We start from the raw sequence: 12,827 nt of genomic DNA, 5'->3' as shown, positions 1-12,827 counted from the left end.
GAAAATATTTTTTGTTTGAGGGTTTTCTTTAAAACAAAATGTCTTGAAAAAATGTGACAAAGGTTCAAATGGAGATGCGATGAAACAACTGAATAAAAGAACAGCCTGCCAAACATTATGCATGTAACACAAAAGTTGGAAATGCACATTCAAAAAGCTGTCATGTATAAAAGTGTGAATAATAGCTTTTTTACCATGATGACTGGTATCCATGACATCTTGGAATACAAATGGCCTTACAGGTAAAGACAAAAAAGAAAGAGAAATGAATTACATTAAGAAATGCAGAGTGCAAATAGCAGTGCTGCAAGATCGCATTTGGAAAGAAATGATCATGCAAATTTGACAAAGAAAGGATTTTATGGTGGATATTCAACATAATATCAGGGACAAAGAAAAAGGGGAGTAATTATACTAATTGCTAGATGGACAACAATAGTGATAGAAAAGGGGAAAAAGTCAATAATGGTAGATTTGTGGTAGTAAGGGGCTACTGGTGATGAAGAAGGATTACGTTGGTGTGTATTGATATTCTACCAAAAGCTGCTACCATGGACCTTAAGAAAATTTTAGGAGAAATCAGCTTTCAGCAGGGAATATTACTTAGTGGTGGGGAGAGAACATTATTTGCAATAGTGAGTATGTATCAGGAGGAACTAGAAGGGAAAATATAACAAAAAGAGGGTAGATTTCTGAAGAAATTTTTGAAAATATTTGGTATGGCAGATGTAAATTCAGCAGTAAGAACTCAAGCAGAATTTTCGTACTATTCCCAGAGGAACAATAACTGGGCTAGACTAGGTAGAAATTATATTTCACAGGAACATTTGCATTTAATTGAAAGCTTCGACACACATCCATTAACTATTTAAGATCACTCTTCATGCTCCAATAAAAACTTAAGTTAGAAATGGAGGATAATGGAGTAAAAATGGGAAACTGGTGCTTTCTCACTTTACTTGTTAAAAAGAGAGGAATTTAAGGAATGGGTAGTGGAAATTATTCAAGAGTTATTAGGAAAGACTATAATATCTACAGAAGTTATAGCTAGTGAGTGGAATAACATGAAAATTGAGTTTAAAATCAGAGTAGGAAAGAAAGAAAGAAAAAGATATGGTTCAGAAGTAACAGAAATTACTTAGATGGGCTAAAAAAGGTTAAAATATTGTACAATAAGGGGAATCTCACACAACACAAACATACACAACTGCAGAGTGCTGAAGAGAAAATAAGGGGTTATCTGGATAACATACATGAGTTTATAAAGATTACTGCTAAGCAACTATTGCTTGATAACTCCAGAGCAGCAAAACGTTTACCACAATGATGTAGGCAGCAGAAAGTATAAAGGATTGTTGCCAAACTTTGGGAGTCTATAACAAGAAATATAACCAGAGATCTTATAGAGGTTTTAGAGATTTTTTAGAAATTTTATGAAAATATGTTTAAAGCAGAAGAATGCGGAAATCAAAAAAGCACAAATGGAAATATTTATGGAAGCCTTAATTATGTTAAGGTTAGATGAAAATGAGGCTCAACAACTAACAGTTAAGAGAGAAGGGGTTGAGATAAAAAAGGTGATATATAATCAATCTTCAGGAAAGTCTCCAGGAGCAGATGGTATTCCTGTGGAAGTTTAAAGGTTAGGAGGGAAGAAAGTGATAAAGATCTGGAAGATTTTACTTAACAGTATTTTTAAAAGAGGGGAAGAAACAACATCCTGGAAGAAAGCTGTGGTGGCTAGATTACTCAAGGACGGTAAAGACAATCAGACTTACCTTCATAGAGACCCATTTCTATTTTAAACCATGATTATTTATTTATTTTACATTTGTTGACCGGGAGTGTGCGGCTGAGCTATTGCTCTTTTTCAGTGGAGGTCCGGGGAGAAAAGCTCCAAAGACATACAATGCAATAAAAATAGCAATACAGATGCAGTTCAATAAAAATAGCAATAGAGAATTTTGGTAGTTAAACTACGTAAGCTACATACATGTATATGGCTGACAGATAATACAAGTACTATAAACAAAAAGGAGAATGTTAAAAAAGCAGAATAAGTTGTATGTTTTGGTTTAAAAACAGAGTTGAGTAAATATAAGGTTTTGTATGCAGAATAGCAGAAACTTAAAAGGTTACAAAAGAATTTCAGGGAGCAGAGTACAGAAGAAGCTTTGGAGGTTGCACAGGAAGCATAGGATGAAGTAGTTAATGGTAAGTTTTAGTAAGCTAGTTTGACTGTACTAGAAAAGGTAGGCAATAACCAGGGAGGGTCAGTGGCTCGACCACTCTTTTTTAAAGTGGTCTTTGGTTGCTTGCTTAAATTCTCTGGGGTGAGTCAGGGACCTTATTTCTAGTGGGTGTTTGCTCCATGCAATAGAGGGATGGTAGCTATATAAGTTGCACCCTGTGTTGGATTTGGGTTTGTGGATTTTTAGTAGGTCTTGGGTTGAGCTTCAGAGAAGTCTGGTAGGGGAGTAGTGAGAGATGAGAGGATAGACTTGGACAGAAATCTGGCTGATATAGGATGGAATGTATGCTTTGGAGTTGAGAATGTAGGAACAGATGAGGTAGTTAGGGCCAGTTCAGGTATTTTAGGCAGAGAAAGTGGTGATATTTATATGTTTGTTGAGCGGCAAATCTAGCTATTTTGTGGTAGGGTGATTCTAATTTGGTAAGTAGGGAGGAGTTCAGATTTGTGATTATTTGGGAACAATAGGTTAAGTATGGTAGAAGGTAGGCATGGGTAAGAGAAATCCTAGCTTCAGTAGTTAGGAATTGTTGTTCCTGTACAGTATTCCTAGCTTTTGGTGTTTTTTTTTGATACAATTGTTAATGTGAAGATCAAATTTTAGTTGGTCGTCAATGATAATGCCAAGGAGTTTTGTGCTAGTTTCGACTTCTATAGGAGTATTGTTTAGGGACCTTATGGAGAAGTAAAGTTTAATGTGGTTTACAGATTTAGGTAGAAAGAGTAATAATTTTGTTTTCTTAGGGTTGCGGATGAGCTGATTATTAGTGAGCCATGTCTCTACTGAGTTGAAAGATGTCTTGGTACTTGTTAGGAGTTCTAAAGGGAAATTAGCAATAGTTATGACTGTGGAGTCATCTGCATATTGGACAATGTTAGATTGAGGACAAAAGGAGTGGAGTGAGTTGGTGAAGATATTAAAGAGTAGAGGTCCAAGAATGGAACCTTGGGGAACACCAGATCTTACTGACGGGGGTATATAGTGCTGTGTTCCATCATACTGACTGTAGCCTATCAGAGAGTTAGCTGGAGAACCATGCAACTGTATCAGGGGAGAAGTTTAGGTCTACAAGTTTACTAAGCAGCAGTGTGTGTAAGGTAGTGTCAAAAGCCTTAGAAAGGTCAAGGAATAGACAGGATATGAGTGTGATCATCTTTAGCTAGGGCTAAGGTATTGAGAAATGATAATAGAGCTGTGGTTGTACTATGCTTGGGATGGAAGCCATGCTGTGTTGGAGTGAGAAGTTTGTCTTATAAGAGATAATGCATAACTGGTTTGTGTACACATTTCTCAAGGATTTTGGAGAGCGGGGAAAGGAGAGTGATAGGTCTGAAATTAGACATTTCTGTGGAGTTACCTCCTTTATAAATAGGAAGAGTGTAAAACTGTTTCCAGATAAAAGGAACTTTAGACTCAGAGGTGGAGCAATTGATTAGTATAGACACAGGCATAGCAAGGGAGTGTGCAGCAATCTGGAGAAAGTAAGAAGGAATATTGCCTGCTGATACAGAGCATGGTTTGAGCTTTGAGAGTAGATATAGTCCGGGAGACAGGTTTGAGAGAGAAGGAGTTTACTGAGACAGTGGTTGAGGGGTGTATAGGGAGGTTTGAAGTGTTGTCGTTTGAGAGGTACGGGTTAAATAGTTTGGAAATGGATTTGGTAAAGTAGGTGTTGAAGGTATTGGCAGTTTCTTCAGGTGACTTGTCATGACATGGGTTTGGTGAAGTTGGGTTACCTGGATGTAGTATTTGGTTTATAACATTCCAGACTTTTTTTGATCATATTTTAATGTTTTGGGGGATTATAATAAAAGTCTTTTTTGTCTTTGTTGATATTTTTTTTGTCTGATTTCTAAGTTCTTTATACCTTAGGAGGTCATCTGGAAGTTTGGTTTGTACCCATTTTTCCATGCCCTACCTCTGGATCTCAAAAGGGGACGGGTAGTTTTAGTTAGCCAGGGTGAAATGTTTGCCTTTAATTGGACTTTTCTCACTGGGGCTAGAGAATTTAAAATATTTAGGAAAGTTGAGTTGAAGGCATTTACTGCTTCGCTGAGTGGGCGCCGAGTAAGGAAATTCCAGTTAATTTTAGAGAGGAGGATTTTAAAAGCGTCTGGGTTAAAAGTTGAAAGTTTGTGGTGGGTGATAAGCCGGTGTGGTTTGGGGAGGTGGGTGATGTATCGTAGCACTTTTATAGGTGAGTGGTCGCTCAGGGCATCAGGTAGAGTTTCACGGTCATGGTATTTGCTGAGTTTAGAAACAAGTATCCAATCTATCAAGGAGCTTGAAGAATGAGAGTTATTAGTATGGGTAGGTTTGGAGATTAGTTGTGTAAAGCCATGGAGGGTTTGGATTATTAAGGTTATGCCAATTAATGTTTACGTCCCCAAGAAGGATAGTTTCATTAGGGGAAATTTATGGAGAGGTATGACAGTATATTTTCCATTAAGGGGATTTTGTCCCCTGGTGGAATCTATATGGCTACTACTGTGATGGTAGTAAAGTCATTGGGTTTGAGGTTTGTTATTAGTATTTCAGCAGGTGTAAAGGAGGGAATTGGCTCTTTAGGAAAGGAGAGAGTGAGGTAGTTAGAGTACACTAAAGCAACACCTCCACCTTTTTTCTTTAGGAAATCTTGCCGAAGTATATTATAACCTGGAAGAAGAATGCATTTATCTTGGTTTTGAGGTTTAAGCCAAGTTTCTGTGACAGAGATAATGTAAGGGGGATGAACAGATACCCAAGCATGAAACTGGCTTAGTGTGTTGAGCATACTTTGAGTATTGATAGAATAGGAGATTTTCTTTTTTGGTATGGATGGTTGATTAGAATTAGGGCTGATATTTTCTGGGGTGTTAGGGATAGTGTTAGGACCAGGGTTTGGGTGTATATCACCTGACAAGAGCAGAGTCCTTGGGAAGTCATAAGCTTTCATTTTTGTGGGTAGTTGTGAAAGTATTTTGTCTTATACTTAGATGTAGTATGGTTGAAAGAAGGAGTTTTTATTTTAGGGAGTAGTATATTCATTGGAATGACAGATGCAGAGATGAGTATGGGTTGCTGAGGGTACGAAAAGCAGCTTTGGTGAGGGTAGGCGGGGGCTTTATGTATAGGGGTTAAGAGTGTGTGAGGTGATGTTATGTTGTGTAAGAGGATCAGTGTAGATAGAAGTATGTGTTTATATCTATACTAGCTAAAGGAATGGAAATAGTGCTGCCAAAATTAACAGATATGGATCAATGTGGTTTTATGGAGGGTAGGCAATCACTTGACAACATTAACATAACAATGATGATTCACAGGAAAGCAGAATGTAAGAAAATATAGCTGTTGTTTGTGGGTCTTGATGCTGAGAAAGCATTCAGTACAAAAAGCTGGGATTTTATGAGTAGGGCAATGGAAGTATTTGCATTCCCTAACACAATAAGGTTAATTAGGAGGATGCATGAAGGCTCACAGGCAAGAATTAAAGTGTGAACGTTCATATCTGATAAGTTGTTTTCGAACTGAGGAACTGGGCAAGGGTGTCCTCATTCCTCGTTGTTATTTGCATTATATTTGAGCCACTGGAAAAGAAAATAAGGGACTCAGAAATGCAAAGGACATAACTGGTATGGTAATCAAGAAAAGCTGACTTTATTGCAGATGATATTATTTTGTACCTGATAAATCGAGAAAAGGGCATCTCAGTGTAGTGGACCACTTTGAGTCAGTTTCAGATCTTTTTTATGTGATATCAAATTAATTAAAATAAAACAAAGACTAAAGCTGTAATTTATGCACACATTATGAATTGCTTCAGCAATACCCATATTTATGGGGACAAGATAAGATGAAGTATTTAGGAGTATGGATTATGGCAGTTAAGGAGATGTGGGCAGAGTCTAAACAAAAGATAATACAAAAACTAAAAGACTGGAAGCTCCTGATTGTAAGATACAAGCAGTGAAAATGTTTTTAGTCCCTTTAATTTTATATGTGAGTCAGGCATATTTTTATTAACCAGAGGAAAGATTGTGGACAATAATTGTTAAAAAGTTGAAGGAATTTATCTTGGAGTGGAAGAGGGCAAGAGTTAAGTGGGATAAGTTGATCCTTCCAATAGAACAAGGTGATTTAGGATTAACTGATTTGATAGTTTGAATGTAGTATACAGAGGTATCTGTATGACATGTTCTTGCCTTTATATTGGAAAAACATCACGTAAGCTGTCAACATGCATTAAAGAGCACTGTGCGGCTATTCGCAAAAAAAAGACCTTAAGAATGCATTAGCCAAGCACAGCCAGTATTGCAGGGATTTTAACAAGTTTCAATTTCTCATCTTACAACAGGTTGGGTTATTTTTTTTTTTTTGGAGATGTAGACACTCTTAGAGGTCCAGAAATTAAAGTGGCAGCTCCAGTTAAATGCTAAGTGTTTTTCTTGATTAAATGAAAGTTTAAATATTAAATGTGCTCTCAGATGGAGAAGGTAGCCTTGGTGATTTTATTTTACAAGTATTTACTGTAGCTAGTGCAGTCTCTAATTAATGTTTACAACACGTTTATTGTCTCCTGAGGTTTTACTACTTTTAGGAATTCCAGCCTTTGCACTGCTTCATTTTTTGAAATGTTCTTTTCTTAGGTATGAATGGATGTTACTTAAACATTTTATGACTTCTCTACATACATTTCGTGTCTCACATTTTACCTTGTTCACACTCTGAAGAAGTTCTTGTTACTAATAAAGAACGAAAGTGCTTGATACAAGTTCGGCTCATTTTTTAACCTATCCAGGTGAAGAAGTTTTTATTTTTTTATAGTTCTTAGTTTCTTTTGGTTTTATGTCAGTTTTTTATTTTGATTTGAAGGGATGTTTTAAAACTACACAGTTAAGGTTCCTATATATAACATAAGCAGAAGGTTATAATTCAAAATGAAAATTGATGATGATGATGATGATGATGAAGCAGGGGGAAGGTCAAGAAATAAACAGTGGGTTTTTGGATACAGATCTTTAAAAGAGAAATAACAACAACTATACAGAATATTTATAAAGTAGCAGAAAGTATTCTAAGAACTAAGCCAACACGAGAATGGCGAAAGGAGATTTTTCCAACAGTGATAATTGCAAGTAGGGGTACAGAAAATAAGCAAGAGAGGGATAAAATTTACTAGAGAAACCTGGCAAAGGAATCACTGTACTGACAGCAAATAACTAGAGAGGGTGAGATGAGGCCAAGAAGATGTTTGAAATGCATGCTAAAGACTGCCTTCCCAATCAGGGATTAAAAGCAGAAGTACAGGTAAAGAGAGAACGAGAGGGTAATCTTAAGTGAAAGATCTGCTCTGGTAGTGTGTTTAGTCGAATTTAGGACAGAAACTGTTGTTAAAAAGAGATAATTAGTATGGAGTATACAATACGCATGATAACTAGAAGAATCAATCAGATGAGGTTAGAAAAGACTGGAAAGAGCTACTGGAAAAGCAATTTACAAGACAACAATGCGAGGACCTATGTATGGCTCCCAGGTATGCAGCAAAGTCCACAAGGTTTACGATTTTTGCTTGGAAGTGTTGGCATAGGTATTTTTATATCCCAAGCAGACTAGTGTTTCCTTAGGTAGAAAGCAAATGTTGGATGTGACTCAGGGAAGAGGGAGGAGTGTATTGAGAAGGCAAATTTAAAAAATTCCCTACAAAGTACTCTGTCAGAAATTATCAGTAAGCAAATGGCTGTAACAAAGGACATGACTTTTTAGCTGGGACACAGGATCTGCAATGCCTAGACACATTAAAGTCTTAGTAAGTTTAATTCTGTTGTCTGTCAGAACAGCTGGAAATCAAAAAGTCTAAACCAACTATATTTGAAAAACTGAATATTATAAAAAAGATAAAAGAACTGAAAGAGGGATCTTTAGAAAAGGGAAGGAGCAAATTACATAGAAATAAGTGTAAATTATAGAAACAATACATGCAGAATAATGTTTAGGAGGAGAAGTGAGATGTAAGGGAAGGCAGGAATTACACAATTTATGTAATGTATTGATGACAGTAACAAAGAAAGAAAAGACATGTGATGTATAATGTATGGAAATGCAAATAATATGGTTTGTTTTCTGTTAATGTATGTATGCCTTTGTCTTAAGTGAGAATTTCATAACGCTGTTTAAAAATAAAGCACTTAGTGGGAACTGATTACTAGCTTTACAACACCACTACTTCAGAATAAGTAACTGAAAACAAACGAAAGACAACTGAGGCAGAATTCACACATACATGTGGAAGTTGATGCTACCCTATGTCACCACCATACTGCTACAGAAAAGTTCATTCACTGCAGGACATTAGCACTTGACACATTACATCAGAGCAATAACCCGATGAGAAAAAATATCTCAATAGCTTTTTTGTTTACAAGAAACTACCTGGAGGAAACAGCTCTGCATTAAAACATATAGACGATTTCTGCCTATGACTTCATTTACTGTTGCAGTTTACCTTGTTTCAATGTAAAACGGTCATTGGAAGAATTCACTATGGCATCTGTTTTCTCTTTTGTAATGTCTCCTGTCAGTACTTCTAGCTTCAAGGATCCTACTTGCATTTCATTTACTCCCAAAGTTGGAGATGAAATTTTTCCAAAGAATGCTGTAGAAAAAGCATATGCTACAGTTACACATCATAATATAAATTAAGATTTTTTCCAGTAATTTGTATATATCAGGTGTCCGTAAAATGTTTATTATGCATTTAAAAACTAGTATATGCATTTAAAATTTTTTGAGTAATATAGAAACTAATAACGGCTGATGATCTCTGTCAGCCACAGCTGTGAAGACAATAGCAGTTTATTGCATGGTCATCAAAGGTTATTACATAATTGGGAATTTAAGCCAAAAACAACAGAAAGTAAAATGGACAGTAATAATGGCTTGTGATTTCTGTCAGCTATAATCTCTGAAAATAGTAATTTACAGCACTGTCATCACTAAAAACAAATACATCAAAATAGAAAAGACTAGTGGAGAATTTAACAACTTCTGGAATCTAGGTTTCATAGCCTGCAAAGAACACTCGTACATCTCAGATGGAAATAACATGAATAACAGGTACTTTATAACAACAGTTACATACTGACAGGCTTATGTGAAGTAGTTGCAGGACATGTTGCTTTACAACCAGATGGTAGAATTCAACTCAGTGATGCATCTTTGTTGGTGAATGGCCATTCAGCTGCTTGTGCACTGTTGCAAAACTGCCGAAAGGGACAACTGCAAGTTATATAGGCCACCAACAGGTGTATATTTCCCCCAGTTTCAGAAACATAGACTTGAACAACTGCAAGGCAGCAGAAGCAGGATTAGATATGGGGAATTTGCACACAGGCATGTGACAGTGTTACACAATGGATGCTGGGTGCATGGTATCAGTTTGGGATACCTCTACTTCACCAACAGTACCATTGTCAGATCAGGCTTTAGTGAGGTGTCTGGAACCCCATAAACTGGTACAGCTGGTCATGAAACCCACATGACTACAAGTGTGTATGTCAGCATTATGGCAAAGAAGGCAGAAAAGTGCTAGAAAATGTGATCACATTTTTGGGACTAGTCATTAAATGAATGATGTGAGTGCTTCCCCCTGGAATTTCATTAAAATGTCAATACAGCAGTAGAGTAAAAGGGTAGATACAAGCCACCTCACTGCTAATCGCAGGAGGAGAGAGTAGAACAAGTATGGCATTACTAAAAATATACCTTTTCAATGTTATGGGTGCAGGAGTACTGCCGAGCTGTTTCACCTCAATGGATCTGATCAGGCAGTATGGACAACTGGCTGGTGGTCCCAGAAATAATCTGAGAGGACTAAGGGTTGCAGGACACACAGACAGACATACACAAACATTGTATATGGATTCCATTGCTTTGATTGACATTATCAACATTATCAACAAAGAAAAAGGGTGGTTCATTTTACCTACAAATCATTTAATTGACACTAAATTCTATTGACACTTACTTCATGGAAAAGTATGTAAGAGTTCAAGAAATGACTACTGGTGCAGTTTTGGAGGCTAGGAACTCCAATGCAAATTAGTGCGGATCATTATTTTTACTATGATAATATCCTCTGTTATGTTGTACTGCCATCTCTAAAACTTTAAGTATGTGCAGGAAGCTGCGGTGGTGCAGCGGTAGCATTGTTGCCTCACAGCAGGAGGTTCTCCTGTTCAATTCAGTCTGCTTCTTCTCCTCTCGGTTGAGTCCCATTCACTCCCAGGCATTAGTCAGACATGCGCGTGACCGCGCTGCGCTTCGCTGAATGTTGGGCTCTGGCTGGCACGGCACCATAAAATCTACCTGCCATTATTAGCCCCGGTTCGCGCTGTGGCGGCTTCGTAACAGGAAAAAAAGAAAAAGACAAACAACAACAACAACAACCAGCAGTGGTTCAGTGTGTAAGCAGCATTCTCTTTTCTCCTCTATCATGTGACTATGGATTTATGATAGGTGGGTGCAGGGAGGCACACCTCCCTGCAAAAAAAGGTTTTTGAGGTATATTTTGTGTGCATTTAATTGTCAAGGAAATGTGGTTCAATGAAGACTACTGTCAACAAATGAGTTTTGGACAAAATGTAGCACTGCTTTTTTTCTTGTTGATGAAGTGAAATGGCAGTGAAGTGTAACAGAATCATATATAAAAGGAGCATATATGTGTATCTCTCTCTATATATATATTTATATATATATATATATATATATATATATATATATATATATATATATATATCTATATATATATATATATAGAGAGAGAGAGATGTGCATATACATACATGTGCGAGTGTGAGCACTGACATGTCACTACTGTAATTGGTTGACATCTGTTTAGTTGATGAAATTTGGGCGAATAAGCAGATGGTCGACAGGTGTGCGAAATCACTCAGTTCTTGAGGTTGGGAAATATGCCCTTTCCCTGATTCTGTGCAATCTGACAGTATATATAATTAGTAGGGGGTGTGCATATAAACAGGCTGTACAACAAAAGAAAAAACTCACTGCGCACAAAAATAAATCTAACTTTCACGAAGCCAAAAATGTACTTGTTAAACTAAACAAGGAACACTGAATGCTTATCAACTCAACCAAAGCCAGGTATGAGGTAAAAAAAAAGCCACCCAGCTGAAAGATAACCACAAAGCCTTCTTTAACTGTGCTAGAAATGTCAGAAACAATGTCCAACACTGTGCACAGCTAATAGCATATGATACCACATACTGAGACCCAGATGACATTGTCAAGCTACTAGTGGACAAATTCAGCTCCAACTTCACCCCCCACCTCCCCGAATATCCTTAAATACCTTTATTGAATTATCACTTGTGACACAGGCAAACTTGCATTTCTATAAAAGTAATCAAATCATATTAACAAGTTCACATTTACAAATATTATATATCATATACATTGTTCTATACTACATAATCAAAGTAACATTATATAAATTCTTCAGTTCCTGCCTTCTCTTAAATATCATTCCTGTACCAAAACATTTTCTGCATGCATTATTCCCAAAATTTTAATTTTTTCTATTTAATTTACTCCTACCCTTTTCTAAAGATCTCACTTCCTATTATTTTATCTTCACAATTTAAGTATGGCTGGTTTAGACTTTGTTTTCCATTTCACAGTAATTGCTTTTTTGGCAGCCACTAGAATAAAAGTTAACAAGGCCTTACTATGTTTAGGCAATTCAGATCCTGTATCCCAGTTCAAAAAATCATTTGCTTAGTTACACTCATTCCCTTGCCCAAATTCCTGAAAAGAGTACTTTATGGGGAATTTTTAAAGTCTAAAAACTCATTACACTAGAGCATATGCTCCCAGGTAACTCTTTCTTCCCCATTATACTTCCAACATTTGCCATCTACCTGAGAACAATTTTATGGAGTATGCCTAGGCATATGCTTCTAAGCAAAAATCCTACATTTTGTGAAATATTTGGGAGCCATATATATGTCCACCTAATGTTTCTTTGTGAACTCCTTGTCTAATACCTCTTCCAAATCTTTTCTAATCTCCTCTGACTGATTCCTGTAGTTCTCATGCAATATTTTATATAATTTAAGATTCCTCTATCCCCTTCTCTTTGTCCATACTCTGATATCAGTCCTTGATAGGGAAGATAATCTCTAGCCTGCATTCCAAATGTCTTCTTGGCCTCTTCTCATTCTATCACATTATCCTCTCAGATTATCTGTTCCTAGTACCTTGGTTCCTTCACCAGCTTTTTCCAGTAAATTCCAATCCTCTCTTACCTATTCTCTGTACCCTTAATTGCAGTCATCCCTATCAGCAGACTTTCCTTTCTTCATCCCTGAGTGGGCTTAGTTCTTAGTATACTTTCTGTTACTTTATGAATATAATATTCTGCATGACTGTTGTTATTCTCCTTAAGAATCTGTGTCCAAAATCCTACTCTTTCCTTATTCTTGAATTACCGCTCTGCTTCATCATCATCCCTTTCCACTTTGAATTGTAGCTTTCTGTTTGTGTTATGTATGCAAGCCTTAACTGTCTGGCTCTAAAATA

General features: G+C 36.7%; 1 protein-coding gene across 1 annotated transcript in view; it reads right to left on the bottom strand.

Annotated features, from left to right (window-relative positions):
* LOC122804002 (protein mono-ADP-ribosyltransferase PARP14-like) overlaps positions 1 to 12,827 on the bottom strand; it is a 1,683,704-nt gene that overhangs the window by 246,804 nt on the left and 1,424,073 nt on the right. The window contains exon 11 of the mRNA XM_044073683.1: positions 8,734 to 8,883. Coding sequence (XP_043929618.1) covers positions 8,734 to 8,883 — 150 coding nt within the window. The remainder of the gene's footprint in view (positions 1 to 8,733; positions 8,884 to 12,827) is intronic.

Source organism: Protopterus annectens, chromosome 6.part0, assembly GCF_019279795.1.
Source record: "Protopterus annectens isolate FY-2018-M chromosome 6.part0, PAN1.0, whole genome shotgun sequence".
Taxonomy (NCBI): Eukaryota; Metazoa; Chordata; order Ceratodontiformes; family Protopteridae; genus Protopterus; species Protopterus annectens.
This window is presented reverse-complemented; position numbering and strand designations above follow the sequence as displayed.